This window comes from Vidua macroura, chromosome 1 (assembly GCF_024509145.1).
Source record: "Vidua macroura isolate BioBank_ID:100142 chromosome 1, ASM2450914v1, whole genome shotgun sequence".
Lineage (NCBI taxonomy): Eukaryota > Metazoa > Chordata > Aves > Passeriformes > Viduidae > Vidua > Vidua macroura.
The window spans coordinates 14,638,227-14,658,317 of NC_071571.1; the positions used below are offsets into that span (position 1 = coordinate 14,638,227).

Sequence of the window (20,091 nt, forward strand, 5' to 3'; positions counted from 1 at the left end):
TCAAGGGGATTAATTTATTGCCATTCCGGTTTTTTCCATCCCTTTGCTGCAGGCTCACATCAGCATCAGGGGTGCAGAGGGCAAGGGAGGTGGGGTTGCTTTTTCTGGTAGCCAGTGGCCAGTAGACCAGCATAGCTAGGTCTTAAAAATATATCATTAATCTTTGATTTTCTGAAACAAATAAATTTGTGGCTTTCTTTTTTTCTAAACTTTGAGTTGTTGCCTGAGTCCGTTGAACTATGTGCGTTATGATTTGGTTACCTGAACTAAATTAGCAAAAGCATTTGCTGAACTTCTGTATAAGCAGAAGTGTCAGCGTGGCTTCTGCCTTTCTGCACGAAGGAAATTCTTTGCTTGTGTGATGTGTTGTTAGGTTAACTAACTCATTTAAAGTTACTTTGGCAAGTTACTTTTTTCTTGGCTACCCTTTCTTCTAAGATTAGCAAACCATTTTTTTTCAAAAGGAAAAAGTGAAAAAAGTTGGTGTTTTTTTTTTTTTAATAGTAGACATTCTGTTGTGTTAGAAAGGATAGCTCTTGTGTGTACAGATTTAAGAACATCCTGAGATTCTTATTTCCCTAATCCAAGTTTGTTTTATATTAGAGTATGAATACATTACTTGATGAATAGATTTTATCATAATTTCTCTAGACTTTAGGTGTATTATTTGTGTTTTGGTTGGTAACGGTATAGAGTTAGTATGTAAAATGTGGTTCTTCAAATAATATATTTTGAAATTGTTTAGCCAGTCATGATCCCTAGAACATGCTTTTTCAGGTGTTCCTGTGTATAAATTGAGCACTCTTGAAACTTGTTTTCCAAGAATGTAATACAATGTTTATGGAAGTCAATGTGAATAGCTACAGCTACATCAGCTGTTTCTGAGATTTATTCCCAAGTGGGCAGTGTAATCAAGGAAATTGCTCTCTGGAGTTCTGGGGCACATGAGAGGTGTAGTTGCTTGTGAATGGTAATTGCAGGTAATAAACTCAGGGAATGCTTGGAGAGGCAGATGTGGAGGATAACAGGGTAAAAAGTGACTAGAGCCTACCAGTTAAACAACAGAATGTATTACTGTTAATATATTAATAAGGCAAACCAACAGATGCCATTCTAGTATCTGATTTGATGCTTTGCTTCCTAGGCCAGTTAACTGTGTTCTTCACTGGGTTTTGCCACCTTAATTAATCCCATAAGATATTTCCAGTATCCCAGTAAGTGTGCTCATACATCAGCTTTGCTTGTATGTTTGAATACTGGTGATGTTCTGCAGCTGCATGTGTTATTAAAAACTTTTAAGTATTGCAGTTCATAAGCTCAAGAAGATTATTCTAACACCTAACAAAGAAATACTACCATAATAAATGCTTGCTGGATTTGCTGCCACGAGCAACATTTGGTGAAGCAGAGTTTCACACAATTGAAATCTGCTTTTGCAGCAGAGTGAAAGGACAGCAGCTGTAAACTGAGTGGGAGTTCTGCATTTTCTTGTCAAGTGTTAGGAATGAAGTACCCTTTCTAACAGAACATCTATTTGATGACTGCTCTGTTTTAGAACTATCGCTTGCAAATTGTTATTTTCCCTATTTTTTTAAAGAATCCCCAACTATCTATTGTGAAAGTGAACCATTATAATACACATACAGAATTTCTTAATTGTTCTGGGTTTTTCCTTCTCTTTCTAATAGGAGAATATTACAGTTTTTGCTCTACTGAATGATGGGGTTTTGGTAACTTGTGTGGTAGTATTTAGACTTCATTCTGTTCATTCAAGTGGTTCTCAAGCTATCTTTTAGGTTTTTGAGCTTGCTCAGTATAACTTCAGTAACTTGGGAATTTTATCAGAGGTGGTGTTTACTTTCCCATCTGCAGTTTCATGGGTTCCTGGCTTTACACAACTTTGTGTAAGCACTGGACCCTCAAAAGTACACTTAAAGGCTATGGGATTTGTACTTTTGAAAATGTAAAGTGTAGAAAAAATTGCTATTCAGTTTGAAGTGACTGTAATGGAAACTTTTCCACGACCTCTAGGCTATTGTGAGTTCAAATTCTATTCTACACTATTCCCACAATAATATTTCATAGGAGCTAACTTCTTAGATGTGCTGTGTTTCTGTAATGGATACAATATAGAAATGTTCCATGAAGATCTTAATAATCTGCCTTTAAGAATACTTTCACCTCTCTGAGGGAAATGAGATGTACAGCTATACATTAAACCAGTTAATACAGTAAATGCTTTAATAAGTGAGGAGTCTCCACTACTTCTGAAACTCCAAGAGATTATTCTGAAACTTCAAGAGATTATTCTGCTGTAACAATTCTAAAGCTATTGAACTGCTTGTTGTGCTCTTGTGATACTTGCCATCTGAAAAGCAGTACCTATTGGCCTATTACAGGATAATTTTCCACTGGACAAAGCAAGCTAGGCTTTTCTTGTGTTTTCTTAGTGTACTATTTTAGTTTATATACAATATATCCTTGAGAGAGATCACAAATGATTCCCAACAACTTTATTATTCACAAATCTGCATTAAGATATGTACTGTGGGCTTCACAGAGCTCAAGAACTGACAGCAGTTGAGCTACAATGAAGAAACAACTTGAAATTAACTTCCCCAAAAGTGTAGGAAAAATAAATGTGTAAATCTCCTTCTGTTTGGCATATCCAGGTTGTTCAAGATGTGGGCTAAATTTCGGATTAAAGTTGCAGATAACTTTATTATGTGTGTTGAAAGTATCAGCATTTGATGTGGTGAAAAGGAATGAAGGAAATTTACTGTCTGACTTTTGAACATTGTCAAATTTGGCTCCTCTTTACTAACTGGGGTAAGCTTGCTGTGTAAGCATGTATGACGTAAATGTTTCATATGGTATTGAAATTTTCTGCTATAGGAAAAGCAGCTTTGTCTATATCCTTGGACAAAAGCTTTTTTATGGAAGGGAGAAGCTAGATTGTGCAAGTGGCAAAGTACAAGTACGGTAAACACTGTCATCTTTGTGCATGTTTGACAAAGGATCCCATTGTAAGATCTTATTTCCGTTTTTTAAAATATTTGACATCACTGTTGCTGTCTTTCAGTATACTTTCTTTTATTGCTATAAGCTTCCTATGTTCATATATAATAGTTTGCTCACGCAGTGAGCAATTGCAGGAATGTGAATGGGAAGTTTGCAGAGCATGCAGGGGAAAAAAATGGTTTTCCATCAATTTTCTTTGATCAGTCACTTATGATGGATGATCTGGGAGTGGTCTCTGGTACTCCAAGACCCAGCCAAGTGCTCCCTCCTGTCACAGGCTGTGTCCTGCTGCTGCAGCCAGTTTCCATTCCTGTCCCTGAGTGCTTGTCAGTGTGGCAGAAGCAGCCACCTTTAGCTTTCTGTGCTGCACGATTTTGCAATGCAATTAAACAAACCATTATTTTGATTAGTATGAAAATAATTTAAGTTACTTCTTTTGGGCTACAAAGGGAGGAAATGTATTTAGTTTGAGGGGCTTTTTGCTATGCACCTAGATATTGGTAGATTACAGTAGCACTAGATAAAGATTTATATTTTCATCAACTATACAATTTTTTTTTTTTTTTTGGTATTATGAGAGAGCTAAAACAGAAGGGGAGTTACATGGCTGAAATAACACAAGCATATTCAGGCAACCCGGATGTCCTAAGACTGTTTCATAATCTGGTTTCATTAAGCAAAATATTAATAGAAGTATATATAATAAAATTAATTGTATGCAACTATAGAAAGACATAATATCTCAGCCTGTAGTTCAGTGTAAGTAAAATACAGAATTTCCTGGAAGATAAAATTAGCAAAGGTGAATCATGCTTAATTTAACTGTTTCCAGTCTAATAGGAAATTACTGACTAGCCATTAAAAATTACTTTGAATCTAACTGCTTAATTTTTACATGGGACACTTTTAACTGCTGAATGGCCTTTATTAGGCAGATATATTTGAATGATTTGTATGGGATGATTTTATTTCTGTATTGGTTTGTAATATTTTTTTTCTTACCAATTTACAATGGGAAATCAACTGAACTTCAATGCACTTAAATAATATTTGCATTGCTCTAGCTTGTCTGAAATTTATAATCAGCTGTTAACAGGCTTATAATATTTATTCTCATTGTTTTATATGTTCCTTAGACTTACAGTGTGAATTATCCAGCCTATGTTGGAGAAGGTTGTAGGGTAAAAATTATTTCAGTTCCCATTTAAATTTGGCTTGTTAAATTAGCTTGCTCTGTTCATCTCTGAGGTAGTAGAAGGACTCGCTGAGAAATCTCCCCCATGGGTTTTTGGATATAAATTGTAAATAGGCCTGTATCTATTAGAAAGAAAACAGAGTCCAGAACATGTTTGTAAAAAGATAAACCAAAAGCAGAAAGAGGAAGGAAAAGATGAGCTAATTATTGCAGTTGAAGCTGTCACTTTATGGACATGAAACTGTAGTTTTTGAGATTTCTTTTGTATCATTCCTGTTGAATAAAGCTGGTATTGAAGTCCCAGGCCTTCCTAAAAGGACAGTGGGAATTCCTTGGCAAGAATCTGAGTTGTTGAGGGAACTGGGATGCTTCATTCCCGGTCTCAGGATGCTGTGGGATTTGCCTGTTCTCCTTTCTTCAGCTTGCTGCTGCAGTGACTGTATTCCCTTGCTTTCCTTCAATATAATGTTCCTCTTTTGCATGAATATGGACAATCTGTTGTTTGTAACTTCATAAGGAGAATTGACATTTACCTTCCCTTTTTGTTTTTTTTAAGGTCCTTCATTTTTAGCAGCTACTTACAGCAATCTGAATGCTGCTACTGAAATGAAAGCTTTTACATTCAGGTTCATAGCATTAAAAGAAGCTGCAAACAGAGGCACCACAGTGAAAGCAATTTGTGTGGTAGGTCATGTTTTGCAGGCTAGCATTGCAGTAATTCTTTAAGCAATTGTTATGTTTTACAAGTTTTTGTCTTGAATTTAAGTTCTGTAAAAGGAAAAAGGTAATTACCAGTTGCAGGCAAACTTTGTTTTCTGGCTTTTTGTTGCTGGCGTACTCTGCCACTTCACAAGGTACTTTTCATGACTGAAATGTGTACGTTTGCTTTCTATTGCACTGAGTTCAGGTTTCCAGAGGCCTGATAGCATATCTGTAGCCTTTGTTAAAAATGTTGACTGTTCATTCATGAATGATTAACAGGTTGTTTTTTTTAGAGGCCCATATCTTCTTCCTACTGTGCCAGTATAAAAAGCACGCTCTGAAAATGCTGTGTGTGCAGTGTCTGTTTGAAGAATGTTGTGTGTTGATCCTGGAAACTTGGTCCTGCTTGCATGAAACTCTCTTCTTTATCAATTAGTGAGGCTCAATTAGCAAGGATCTTTTGAGAGACTGAGGTTAAATGCGGCAGATTTTTACAGTATTATACAGAGTAGTACTGAGCTCTGGGAGAGGTCCTTTTGTTCTTGAAGTTGCCAGAGTGCCTAATGGGCTGTACAATTTTCATTCATGTTGTAGTGTCATAGGAGTATTTCTGCTTTCTAATTTTCCTACATCACTTTTCCAGCAAGAGTCCTTCACTGTTCTTAGTAGGAGAAAGCAACATGAAAAAGTCTGAAATCCATATCAAATAGCAAATGAATGTTGAAGTGTTTGGGGTATAAGGCGTTTGGTGTGTGCATGCATGGGCATGTTGAAGGACGTGTTCTTGCAATTCTGATAGTGAGAAGACAAGGAGTCTCTTTGGGAAGATTTAATTCCATGTTTATGAGCAGTCAGAGTTTGATAGTGAAAAAAGAAAAGGCCTCAGGGAGGGAAGTTCTCCCTGGAAGTCCTATTTAGTGTTAGCATATATTTAAATCTCCGTTAACTGTGTATGGTTTTGGGCATACACCCATGGAAATGATCAGGAACTGGTTTGGTCTAGGTAATATGTTGTCTATTCACATTAATATATTGTCAGCGAGTAATGATTTGGATAAATGAAAGTTAAATTAATCTGCCTTTTGTCTTGAAATTATTCAACTTTTTTGCAGAATTCAGTTGCGAATTCACAAAATGATTGTTTGAAAGGAAAGGGGGAGGTGGTGCAGTGCCTGGGAGCTCTACAGGGACATCCTCTGTGACCCGCCTGTGTGGGACTCCCCTTCCCAGCCTGACGGGGGATTGACCTTCCTGCCAGCACTGGCATAGAATGCACACTAATGTTAACTTCCAGAAACTTGGAACTTTCTAAAAGCTGTTTTTCTTATCAATAAATAAGATATTGACAAAACTAGTCTTGGTAAGGTTGAGTGCTGCTGAACTGAGCAAAATCCTAGACAAAACAGCATACCTCATCGCATGGCTCAGGGTATGAGGAAGTTTCGTTGTGTGCTACAAGGTTATTAAAAATAGATCCTGATAACAAAGTCATATCCCTCAAGGACATACTTATGAACTAAGCTGTGTGTTATAGTCAGATTGGTGGCTTTGCATTTTCTTAATGCTTCACTGAAAGCAGTAATTTCCAGACGTCTTTCAAAAATCTTGCAGTTCTCCCTGAAAAATCTGTCAGAAGAGAAAACAACAGGGAATGAAAGTAGCTGGAGGGCTGGCTTGGCAGGACAGCTAGTTGTCTTGTTTGTTGCTCAGGAGAGAAGTTCTGTCTTCTCCTTGAAAACCAGAAATTGATATCTTGAGTTTGGAAGCACTAAGCATTCAGAAGAAAATCCCTCATCTGCACTATCATATCATGTTACTGTTTTAAACTTATCTTGTATGCTGCCTGAGTTAGATGGCAGTACTTTGGCTGTGAGTATTTGCTAAGCACATCCATGTCCTGCAGTTTCATCTGGAGTTGTGCTGGTTATAATGCTGGAATGGCTGAAAACCTCCGTGTGAAGCCTCTGAGCCATATTCCTATGTGTTGCTTAAGAAAATATTCCAATGCAAAAATATACCAAGCATTCTGTGTTGCAGGCTATTTGGAAAACACTTCTATTAATACACAGAACTGTTCTTTTAGTGATGGCACTTAACTGCCTTAATTAAAACAAAATAGTAGCTGTTACACACGGCCCAGAGAGAGAAGCTGCCTTATTGCTTTGTGTGGAAGAGGAATTTCAGGGGGAGGTGAGGGTTGTGCAAACCGCCAGCCCCCTGTGGCAGCAGCCAGGGTGCTTGGTGGTGCTACTTTTGCCACTTCCTTAAAAGAGAGGAAGGAGCTGGAGGTTTGTGCGTTCTGTGGTGTCATTTCAGTGACAAACCCCGTGGTTTAATGGTTGGCTGGTTTACGTGGGAGATGCAGATCTGCAAGCTCTTGGACATCGAGGCAGAAATGGTGCTCTTGAATGAGGAGTCATCAAAACTCCTGCCCCAGCATCCCAGGGAATTGGTTCATCCACCAAAGGGTGGTCTTCATTCACAGTAGTGTTGTTTATGCTCTTAGGGCTCTCAAGATCAACTCTACCAAAGGCAACTGTTCTACCCTCCTCACAAAAAAACCCAAAGCAAATAAAACAAACAAACAAACAAAAAAGTCAACGTGTGATTGGATAGTAGAAAATACCCTTTTACTGTTCATCAAGTTTTGTAATAGATTTTTCCTTTGAATCAGGTATAGGAGGATGCTGGTTGGTTTTGGCTTTCAGGTTTTGCCAGTGCTGCTTTTTTTTTTTTTTTTTTTTTTTTTTTTTTTTTTTCAGCAGTTGTGGTTTGCCTTAAATGTATCGTACTTGCTATATCTGGTAAGCTGTGTTCTCTCTTTTAAAGGCACGCAAAACAAGTCCATGCCCGTTACAATCGCATTAAGTTCCTCTCTAGCTGTTTCCCCCTTTGGTTGTGGATATTGCCCATATTTGGTTCTACCTATGGTGCAATCAGTTTATATCTGATTGTGTGGTATGATATGCTGTCTTGCCTGAGCAAACCCTGATAATTTATGATTAGATGTGGCCTAGATTAGCATCTTATGATTTTAATGTTTAAAAGGACATTATAAAAGGTCTTTTATGTAATGCAGTAGCAACAGGAGGCACAAGGACTTGCCTACAGCAAAGCTGCTCAATTAAAACTAAGGGGATGGTATAAATTGTATCATTTTTCCTTTAGAGTACCTAAATATTGTACCCCAAAATACAGAAATGGCAGTGTATAACCAGGAAACTCTTTAATTTGGTTTAATAACTAGCTGCTTTCACAATCTCATAATCACAGTTCTCATGAAAACACATGCTCTTACAGTCTGCATGGTGTGTTTGTATTAGACTTAGAAATTGACCATTTGAAGATTTATCTCCTAAACACTGTAGGGGCTCATTTGGAAATACTTGTGGTTTCATTAAGTTCTTTGGTCTTATAACCATAATTTCTGCTGTCTGTCACATTAGCAAACTATTTACTAATAAGCAATTGTCATTAGTGTTTTGTTTTCTTGTAGGTATTTGTTGTTCTACTTTTGTGCATGTATCTGAACAAAATGAAGTGGATAAGAATATCCACTTAATTTCTACAAGAAGAGAGGGGTAATTGAAACACTTGGTGATGTTGCCTAAAATATTTTCAAATAAGCATATTTGAAAAGGCATACAGGTGAACTGTCCAGGTGTTTTTCAGAATTTCTTAGTCACAACATTGTGCTCATCTTTCTGAGTGAGCTGCCTGTTTAGACCTTGCTGAGAATGCAAAAGTGCTGCTTTACATTCACCATCCCTGGATCAACAGTGAGGTGGAAAGGTTGGGGAACAACCTTTGCCTAACAAGGCACATCTCAGAAATGCTATGCATTGTCTTCAACAAGATCACATTACTTACAGTTTCTGAGCAATACTTGAACTGTAAAGCTGAAGTTTTTCAGCAAGGCATGGCAAGCATATAATTTTTTGATGACGATTCCAGTGTATTTCAAATCCACTGTAAGACATAATTATCAGCTGTCATCTGGAGAAATGCTGAAAAATTGGTTCAGTATTAAATAAATATAGCTTGTGATATCTACCTTAGAATTAAGAATCTGGCGTTCTTACACCCCAGCATTTTATGGCTGTCCTTTGTGCTTTTGTATTTAACAACAAAAGAAGGAGTTTGTTGGTTTGTTTTACTACTGTGTTCTGATTTGTAAGGGAGCATTCGAAAATCCATTTGCTCGTTAACAGTGCATTTCTTCTCTCAATAGCCAACTACTCCACCAAGCCAAGGGAGGCCTGATTCACCAGTTTATGCTAATTTACAAGAACTGAAAATATCTCAGTCTGCACTTCCACCTCTACCTACAAGTGCTCCAGTCCAAATAAATGGGGAATGGGAAACCCATAAAGATACGACAGGACGATGTTATTACTACAACAGAGGATCACAGGAGCGAACCTGGAAACCTCCACGGTGGGCCCGAGATGCAAGCAGTAATAAAGGGGAATCCCAGAGCCATGCAGATCATGAGGTAGTTCCTTCTGAGATCAAAAACAATGAGATTGTAATGCATATGAATGGTCTTTTGCTGTGGAATTTGGTATCTCTTGGTTTCAAGGCGTCAAGGAGTGTCCTTGTCTTTTTGGTTATGTGTCTTGGTATGAAGTATTCAGCACTTTCACTCTTGAGTTGCTTTTGTGTACAGGAATGTGTACATGATCTGTGTGGAAGAGTAGCGAGTTGTAAAAATGCCTGTAAAAACAGCCCCATAGTAGATTCTGCTACTTCTGACTAGGTTACATTCAGGCCATAAACACATTCATGGATATATCAATGGATTTTTTGCATTATGTAAAAGTTCTGCTTTTGCCAAGCCTTTTGGTAAAGCTTTGCTGCTGACGTTGCTTGAGATAGTTGAAGCTTACTGTGAAGTTATGTTAAAAGATGATTTGGACTAATATTTGAGGTGCCAATTTATTCTGTGCAGCCAGTTGCTAAGGAAAATCTGATTGTGAAGTGTGTTTATCTGAACTGCAATGGTTCAGATAAAGTAAAGGAATAGTTGGGAGATGGATATTACTATTTAGATCCACTTAAAATAGTGTTCTTGTGTCCAAACAGTACTGAGGTTAACCAGTTTCCTGATGGAAAGAGAAAGCAAATATTTATCAAAAAATCTTCTACATATTTCCCTTCTATATTCCCTTTTCAAATATATATATATATAGTTTTGGTGGATTTTCTCCTGCGCCAACTATATATAGTGTCTCTATATTTCCTATATATATATATATATATATATATATATATATATAAGCTATAAAACCAGAGTTTAGTTTTAAAATTGAATTATGGACTGCTCAACATTTTTTGATTGCTGGAAGCCTGTCACAGAAGTCTACCTCTGGAAAGTTATTAACAGGAACAGGAGAGAAAGGGAAATGGAAACCCTTCATTTCCTTTGGCACTGGCCTTCACAGCAACTGTGACATCCACAAGCATTTAAATAGCCAAATTTTCTTGCCTCAGGCGAATGGCAGCAACAGGCAAACAGATGGAATGTTTATGCCTGTCCCTTTGGTATCTCTGGTGATGGTCTCTTAATTTATCACTGACTGTCCTTTTGCTGGATAAGTAAGACTGGTTTTAGTTTGGGTGAGCCGATTGCTTTTTTGAGTAGTGATTCTCCTTGTCCTAGTAATGGTTCCTCATTGTAGTTCCATCTCTAGTAATGGTTTTCTCATTGTTGTAGTTCTTCCTTCTTTTCATGGAAGGATTGCAAGAGTTCTTTCTCCCTCTCCATCTGCAACCAGTCCCTCTGACTCCTACTCATACATCTGTAGCATCACTTCACCACATGGTTGCATCTTTGGAATGCTTGATTTTTTATTTACTTTTTTAAAATTGCCCACAACTTCTTTCATGTCAGTTCCTCTGTTTATTTGTGATGCTTCAGGTATCACAAGTTGGCCATCAGACAGTTATGTCTGTCAAGTTTTCAGTCTTTGTGAGACCAGTGGACGATACATGTTTTGATTTTTAACTAGACACTAAGTCTGTATTTCGAGTAGCATAAGCTCCTTAGGTAACTTGTGTCTTGACTGGGTAATCAAAATATGGATCTAGGGAGAGATACACATTGCATGGTCATGTCAATCCACTTACCAGCAGTCATGTTTTGATTTTGAAGCTGCCTTTCCCCCCACCCCTCTTTCCTTTTGTTTCTTTTCCGTTCTGCATTTGGGAACATGCTTCACACTCCACTGTTTTTGTTCCTTTTTGGAACCTCTGGGTGTTTAATCCAATATAAAGTAAAGATTGAGACCCAAGCCTAAGCTACAGGCAAGTGTAGGGCATCTCAAATTTTGTCTGATTAGGAAAGGTTAGAGCTAACACATCTCATAATAAGTTGACTTTTATGCTAGTCTGAGTTATGCTCTTTTAATAATAAAAGAGTACATGCAGAAGGATTAAAAGCTAGTTTCTACTGATTCGTCCTCAGAGGAGCTTGTGTTTTATTAGGTAGCAAAATGGAAGGCGTTGTAAAAATGAGAACTGAGAAATCAGATATTGTAATATATGAGTAATATGTGAAACATGACATAGTTTATAGTTGGTCTTTGAACTTTGTGATTAGAAAATCAAATTTTATTAGATAATTAAAAAGGGGCAGAATTGTACCTTATTTGCCAAAGTAGCTGGTCACAGACATGGCACAAAGAAAACAGCTGTAGGTCATTATGGTTAAATGGATGCTATGTTACATGGATGTGATATGGGAAAGCAGTGAAGTCCTTAGACAGTTACTAAGAAGTTGAACTGTAAAAGGAATGAGATGTCACAATATCAGAGAGGACAAACCCTTAATACCTGGATAGGAGATCATAATGTGAAGTAGACATCCACAAATTACCCAACAGCTCTAGAAAAGCAATGGGTTTTAATTGAATTTCAAAACTAGATTTAAATTGTCTCCAGAATGTGATTTCATTCTGTGTTTTTTGTTTTAATATAAACAAATGGTAATAAAAGGATGGTAGCTTCCTTAATTAGTATTCTTCCTGATTATTTTCACTTTCACAAGTAGTAGTAACCTTAAAAGCTGGAAAGGTTAAGTGATAGAAGGGACATAGATAGCTGTTCCTAGTAAATGTATGGTGATGAACTGGTCTCTGCGCCCAGGAACTTTCTATGTAAATAGAAAAAAGCCAAGAATGACAATAGAAGCAATGCTGTGGGGGACCTTTTCTGTAATTCCCTTTAATGTCACAGCAAAGATCTTATAAGGTGTAAGGTTGGGCACCTGTCTGCTGAAGATGGCTTTATTTAAGTGTGGGATAGTGTACCTGGGGATGAGACTTGACATAAATGTATGGACGATATGAAAAAAAAACAACTATAGGCAGTTAGTGCTGAAAAAGTGTTGAAAGTGAAATTGAAAGCTGTGGAACATGGTTTAGCCAGTGCTCTCTAAACCTTGTTGATGCAGCTTTAGCAGCTGTTTCTGACAGCTAGGGGACAAGGAATGCCTTGACTTGGTAAAATTTGTAATAACTCAGGAATTTTGTTGAAGTTTAGGTCTGCAAATGTACAGGATATGAGTTAAGCTTTGCAGCATCTAAACTATTATTATATGGATGCCATGCAGACAGTCACATTAACAGTCATCCTACTATATAACAGTGGTTTTTCTAGGAGAATTTTCATTTTTAGGTTCTCTGTTTAGTTTTACCTGTGTAGAGTGTTTCTTCAGTATCAGGAGTTGCTTGGAAGAGGCAAATACCAATGTATTATATTATTAGGTCATAATCTCTGCAGATAGTAATAATAAAAATGTCCAAAGTCTTCTACATTGATTTGCCATATGACAATGCAATTAATATTTAACTATTAAAACCATATAAACATAAGTACGTGTATACAATATAGTTATCCTATGAAACAGTAGTTCAAATGGGGTCAATAGCACCCTTGGCAACTCTTCAGTCTTCATTCTGCAAGTGTAAAAATGGGACTGCTCCCTGCTCCCTCTGCTCTCCTCCCCACAGTGGTTAGGAATTGGCACATGAGAATTTCACATTGCCCCATGTGCAAGAGAGGTAGCACTGGTTAATCCATAGTTTACATGCTCACATTTTGTAAGCTGTAGAGGACATTTGCATTTTTTCATGTTCCTTAATTAATGGTCTAAAAATTTCCTGTGGGTTTTCCTGTGCTTGGTAAACTGGGTCATGTCAGTTAAAGGAGTGTGTGTCACACAAATGGTAAGGTACTCAGAAAAGCAACACCAAAAACCTATGTAGAAATCACTTGGATATGTCACTAAACATACAGTCTTTAAACCCACTGACTTTTAAAAACCGAGGAGCTTCTGATAATTGAATATTTTTTGTAAGACTTTATTTTTTTGGGAGAGGTTTTTTCCTATTTGAAGTTGAAATTGTGTCTCTCTCCTGCCTTACAGTTTTTCTCAAAGCTCTTATGCCAATGTTATTGAACCATAGTGTTTTATTCCTGTAGTTTCTGAGTAGCAGGGTGTCTTCAATGTTTTGCCTCCTGCTGGCTGAGGATCCAAGACACTGTAAAAGGAAATCTGCATAGAATTCCTCAGGAGACCACAGCATAGAGGTGTTGTGGGAGATGAAAGAAGGGAGAATTTTTTTGATGCATGGAGTGGATGCTTAGAATAAGACCTACAGTGTGTTAGCAAGGAGATGAACAAGGTTTATGGGGGAACAGAAATTGTTTGATGTGTGTGTAAAATCTTTTCTCTGCATTACACATCAAACTTGTTCCTAGGATAATAATTGACTTATGCCTTCAGGAAACAATTTTTCACCTCAGCTAGCTGTGCCTTGTGGAAAGCCTTGCTTTTGCAGTGCTCTTTGTCATGTGCATCAGAGTTGGAAGGAGGAGAGTGGAAATTTATGATATTTTAAGATGCAGTGGACAAATACTGTAAAATGCTGCCATCTAAGAAGGTGAAACTGGAGTTTCAAGTTGTCCTTAATCACTCCTGTGTTTCCAGATGTATCTGAGAAAAGGAGAAGGATTTAGGTATGAAATTAGGGATGGTGGTAGAAAACCGAGGTAGCAGGGCTCACAGGTTTTTTTTTAAGGCAATATAGATTACTAAAGCTAACGCTCTTCATCAGTAATGTAAATTTGTAGGAATGAAATTTGGATAGACAAAACCCCTGGAGTTTAAATTTGAGTAGTGAAATCTGATGTAGTGGAAATAAAAAAAAAAAATGTATCAGTAAAAGCTAGTTCTGAAAATACTTTGAATTGTCTGCACTGTAAAAATGCATCTCATTCTCTCATAAGGTATAAAAATGTGAACTCCCTGTTTTCATTACTATTCTCTTTCTAGTCAAATAATCTTTGATCTTTCAGATTTTAAAGCGCTTTCATTCTCAAAACTGCCTTGTATGTTTCTGACTACTTGTAGCATCTTTCATCAGAAGAAAACGACCACAGTTCTTGTTACAGCCAGTCAGATAGTCAGTATGGTTCTCCTCCAAAGGGTTGGTCAGAAGAGTTGGATGAACATGGTCAAACCTTATATACCAATGACTATACTAATGAAAAGGTACTTTTTCCTTCTTGTCATCATGTGTTCTAAATCTTTTCCACTAATTCACTTCTAGAAATGAAACCTGCATTTCCAAAAGTGAAGAGCGTACCTCAGCAGTAGCTCCTTTTGTTTTTTTTTTTAAATATGCATGAAGCTTTAGCGAGACTTTTTTCTTATGTATGTTTTTGTTATTTAGAATAAGTTTTATTTCCAGTTACGTATTAGATTATATTAAATGAACATACGATGTATAATTTTTTTAGTTCCTGCCCTCCCCCTTCCTCTTGGTTATACTTCAGGAATGAACTTCATATCAATAAGTTTTTTTTACTGTCTTTTAAGAGCTGCTCTTGTCTACATAGACCTTCTAGTTGAGATGGTTTTAAACTGAATGTAATGCTGCTTTATCACTTTCATAATTTCCTTTATTAGAGATTTTTCACTACTGATTTCAGATGTAGACAAACTTCTTAATTAAACTACAGCCATATCAGCAGATTTATGCCCTGTTCTTACAATCTAATTACTACTGACAACTTACTGGGATTCTGGGCATGCCATAAAAAATTCTCCCACTTAGGATAAATTACAGTATTTGTTTATATTTGTAAAGCAGTCCATTTTTCTAATTGTTCACTGAAGTTGCATTTTGAGTTTTTATAACTTCTAAAATTCATTGAATCAGTACTTTATCATATTATAGCACCATTCTTGAGTTGAATTAGGCAAGTTTATTTGCAAGAATTTTCTAAGTAGTTAGATTTTTTTGTCAGTTTTAGAATTTTAGCCTCTTTAGTCTGTTTCTGACAAACATCTGTAAAGCACATTCCTACATTTTAGCAAATATGCAGCTTTCTTTTTTAATTGCACTGGGATTGATAAAAACCAGCCTTTCCTACCACAAACAGTTATAGAAAGGCAATCTTGTGAAACCTGCTTGAGCAAGAGCCTTGCTGTGAGTGTTTCTGTGTTTTTCTGTAATCATCTTGTTGAATTTTGCTCATTACAATTCTTTTCTTTCTGCATGAACAGTCCCAGTTGTCATGGGTTTACTTCTTTGATTGTGGGAGGTGCTTGTAGAGGTTACAGAAATTATATTGTCGTCTCCATGATTTCTCTAGGGACTACATCTCACGTTTATATTGATGTTTTAAAAAAGTTGTTCAACAAGTGCATAAATCTCTCATATTTTCAGCAGTTGTTGGTTGAGCTGCTTTTTTGTAATTTTGTGTCTAAGATCCTGATGCGGGTCTGATGGAAAAATTGTGCCTCCCTAAACTGACAACATAATGTTGATAGGAATGAGATATGGCATCTTAAAAAAAAAAATCTATTTTTCACAATCTCTTGTGTGATATTGCTGGACTTTTTTCTGAGGAGTTACAGAAGAAAAAAATCAGGATGCTGAAAACTGTTACTCTTACTGCAATCTAACCTTGGTTAGTTAATGGAGGTGGTGCATTAGACGCAGCTGAAGTGGATGGCACTTAATTAAAAATTAACTTTAAATCTCAGGTCTCAGGGATTTACTGTTGTGACTGTCACTCTGATTACCTTTCCTATCATCACATTTCTTTCTGCAGTGGATAAAACATGCAGATGAACAAGGTAGACCATACTACTACAGTGCTGATGGTTCCAGATCAGAGTGGGAGTTACCTAAGGTGAGTGACCTAAAAAAGAAACTTCAAAAACTTGGGGCTTTCCCCTCTTCCTGAATATGTGTTCTATCAGGCCTTTAATGTGAGGTATTAACCACCAGAGGACTCAGATATTGCTGTTTGTTATTTATTGCATTTTTGTGGAATTTCTGATGATGAAGAGGAAAAAAAATGTACTCAAGGACATGAAAAATAGATGTATGCAGCTTATTCAGATGTCAAAGGAAATCTGGTGACTTTGCTGAATAGACCAAAGGTTTTATGCAGGACTGCAGAATATAGTATCTGTGCTTTTCCTGTGATAAAGAACAACTGTATAGGAAAAAGGAGAAATCTTCACTGAGAAACTGTAGTCTATTTTTAGAACCCTCCTAAGTGTTTAGACAAATAAGTGTTGAAAAACAAAAGTTTCAACAGAGTTTTGTATCTTTGAGGATGGCACAGTTTCACCAGAATTGTGTTCTGGTATTTTTTAATTTCATAGTGAAAATAGAAATTTTTAGGGAGGTGACAGATCTGGGGACACTTGGTAGTCTGAGGATGTATCTAATACTATTTAATTCTAATATTCAAAAAACTAGGGCATTTGTCATGTGGATGTTGTTATGTATATCTTCCCTGCTATTTGTTCAATACTACATAATAAGCTGTGGCCATAAAAAAAATGTTTCACACAAATCTGTGCATAAAGCACAGCAAAAAGCACGTTTCTCCATTATTGTTTTATCTGTACAAAAATCAATGTCTCGAGTCACTTCCACTTAGAAAGGAGCAACCTTAATAGGTAGTGCTTTCATAATACTTGTGAGAAAATGTTTATATGAAAATTATGAATAAAGTTATATGCTAAGCTGTTTTGTTATGTCAGTAGAAGAATGTGCATCTGAAGCACTGAAGAGCTGAGTTAGCTTTGAGAATTCTCCTATGTCAGTCTGATGTGTTAGAGAACTTAAATTTTGTAACAATATAGTCTGTACCCATTGTTTTAAAAGCTGTTTAGTTTTTGGTTAGTTATTGGATTTATTAGAAGTTTTAAAATCTGATAGACCAGGTTTTACCAGAAGTAATTATTACTTCAATATGTATAATTGAAATAATTTTGGGGAATAATGTCATGAGTACTTCATTCTGTATCAGCTGCTGTGCAGAAAGTTTTGACTTGGAAGAAATTGTATTTCACAAAAATAGATTGAATTAGGATTTGAATTAAATAGCAAATTGCCTTTAATCCAATTAGAATAAATCACAAAGGTAATCCAGAACCATTACCTGAGGTACATTAGGAGGCATAAGGGAGTGGGTTCTAGTATTTGTTTAATAATGCATGTTATTCTAGTGGTTCTAAACAAAGTCTGAGTTCTATTAGTAGCCACTTTCAAAATGAAACGTAGCCTTTGGTTTGTAATTTGTGATCTGAAAGTGATCACACATTGATGTTAGAAATTTTCCCTGAAAATTACTTCTCATGATCCATTTGGATGAAATGTACTTTTAAATTCCTTCTTGAAACTAGTAAATCTTGACTGGTAGCAAATAAAAGGTTAACAGAAGAAAATGAGCAATTGACTCTTAGATTCAGAATCCTTGGCTTTAACTTTATATTCTGTGGAATAGATTAAATATTTCAACAAAAGATTTAGCTAGTTTATGTAACTATATATTTGAAGATGTAATGCTTGTGAGTAATTAAACATGATTAAAGATTAGTCTCTCAAAGATCTTGCTGAAGCTGGTTATAAAGTACTTAAATGAATTTGAAAGAACACTCAGACCACAAAACTGCTTTGAAGAAAAATAATCTATGTTGAAAGTTCTCCTGAGTAATGAGAGAAAACCATAGAAAGATCTCAGCATTGTAACACTTGCTTAAATGAAAAGTAAATTACTAGGAAAAATCCTACTCTTGCTCAGTTTTTTGTTTGTTTTTGTTTGGTTTTTTTTTTTCTCTTCCCAGTGTGTTTAGCACAAATATTGCCTTCCAAATCTTGTGAAATAAAGTGATGTAATAGCATGGTCATGTAATGCTATAAATGAGAAAAAGAATAGAATCTTTTTGTTAGATGGTTCTTAATAATCTGGATTTCATTAGACTAAGAATGGTTCAGAGATTTCTGGAAATAGCACACTAGCTGAGCTAATACTGTGACATTAAAAATCTTCAGAGTAATAGAATTAACTATAAATGTGCACATGCTTGGGAATAACACACTGTTCTTGTACGTGTGTTAAAAATTGTGAGGGTATATGTTGGGAAGGGAGGACGGTTACAAAACAAATTACTTTAGACAGTCTCACAGAAAGCCCTCCAGTCATGTGGATTTAAATAACATCTAGGAATAGCTGGCTGCCTCTGGCTAAAAATGATGTTTCAGATGCAGTAGCTTTGACAACTGCTGAAAAGTCTATTAAGGCTCATGATGAGTGTGACCCAGCTTTCTGCAGTGGAAGAGAAGAACATACTGAATTAATCTTTAAAATGGATAATAATATTTTAATCATAGTTTCTGCTAGATCCTGCAGAAGACTGAGATTTCTCATCTGCAGCATTCTCCTGTATTCAGTAGTTGGTTCTTGCAATTATTAAAAAAAACCCAAACAAACAAAAAAAAACCAACCAAAACAATCAAGCAACCAAAAAACCCAACAAACAAGCAATTAAAAGTTAGAAAATAAAATATGCTTATTTCCTGTTTAGTGAAAGAATACTGTCTAAATTCAGCTTAAGGGCTATAACCCTATTCCAGAAATGCAATTTTCTAATAGGAGTTTTATGACTTAAACAAATGAGAAATCTCTAGTAAGGGTGAGGGGAATTAAACTCATCTCAGGAGTGAGAACTCCCTAATTTCTGAAGTTTAAAAAAAAAGTTAACCTATCACAATGACCAAAAAAAAAGGGTGAAAAATCTAATAAATATCGAAATAAATAGCTCAAATGAGAGTTAGAGGGGACAACCTAATAAAAAGTTGAGATTAAAAATCTCTCAGACTTTTAAAATGCATTCCTAGGTCAACACCTGACATAAGAGCATGATGCTTGGCCTTCCTATGAGCAAGCTCATTGATCAAGAGTAGCCTTTGGAAGAAAATGTGTCTACTATAAGCCTCTGGAATGAACTCACTTTTAGTGTTAATGTTTACAGACTGTGGTATTGAAATTGCCTGTGTTCTTCTCACAAGTTCCTGCAGCATAAGCTCTCCTTGCTGTGTCCACAGAGGAAGCAGTAGCTGAAGGAGTTTCATTTTTGGCAGTGTTCATGGGCCAGCAGTCTGGTAATTCACTCTGTGCACAGCCAGCCTGGGGGGTGAGCTCAGGGGCCTCAGTTCTGGTACTTGGTGAATGGTTTTCCTGATGGAGACCTGAAAACTGTCAGAGCATGATAGCTGAAGAAATTACAGTAAAACACGGGGCAGGTAATGTCAGGAACATACTGTGCAATCAAATACTGAAGGAAAATAAATATGAGAACATGCAAATAAAACTTGGTTGTCTTATGGTAAATTTGTCTTGTTCTGAGCTGTGCTGCTGGATTTGAGGCTTACCCTCTGTGCTGGCATTTGAGTCTACTGCAAGTCAGTGCACTAGGCAGTTTCATTAGCAGTAGTGATATTCTTGTGCTTAAATTTGGGATTGGCTGGTGAAAGTTGAGACAGCCTCAGTTGGTGTGAGGATCCAGGTGGTTTTTACCAGCACAAGTTGTTAAAAAAACAAACCTGAGTTAAGTATGAGAAGGTAGTTTTTTTTTTAATCCTTTCTCTTTAGTATTTGTATTTCTACTCACAAAACTGGTCTGATCTTCCTCATTCATCCTGGGGTTTAGTGCTCTTACCTCCCCCAGCCTTTGGTTGGGCACACGGCAGGACTTGGGGCTGCTCATCAAAGGTCCTCTTCATCTTGGTGACCCCGAGGATTAAAAGGGGAAGCAATGGATGTCCAAGAGAGCAAAGTGAACAAAGGTTATCCAGAGGTGT

General features: G+C 36.6%; 1 protein-coding gene across 5 annotated transcripts in view; it reads left to right on the forward strand.

Annotated features, from left to right (window-relative positions):
* The window catches only part of ARHGAP12 (Rho GTPase activating protein 12), a 74,900-nt gene that overhangs the window by 22,882 nt on the left and 31,927 nt on the right, over window positions 1-20,091 (forward strand). For 4 of the 5 annotated variants that reach the window (XM_053986452.1, XM_053986459.1, XM_053986431.1 and 1 more), the window contains 3 exons: window positions 9,150-9,413; window positions 14,334-14,474; window positions 16,043-16,123. In XM_053986452.1, the coding sequence (XP_053842427.1) occupies window positions 9,150-9,413; window positions 14,334-14,474; window positions 16,043-16,123 (486 nt within the window). The remainder of the gene's footprint in view (window positions 1-9,149; window positions 9,414-14,333; window positions 14,475-16,042; window positions 16,124-20,091) is intronic. The other variant, XM_053986443.1, reaches the window with a different exon arrangement.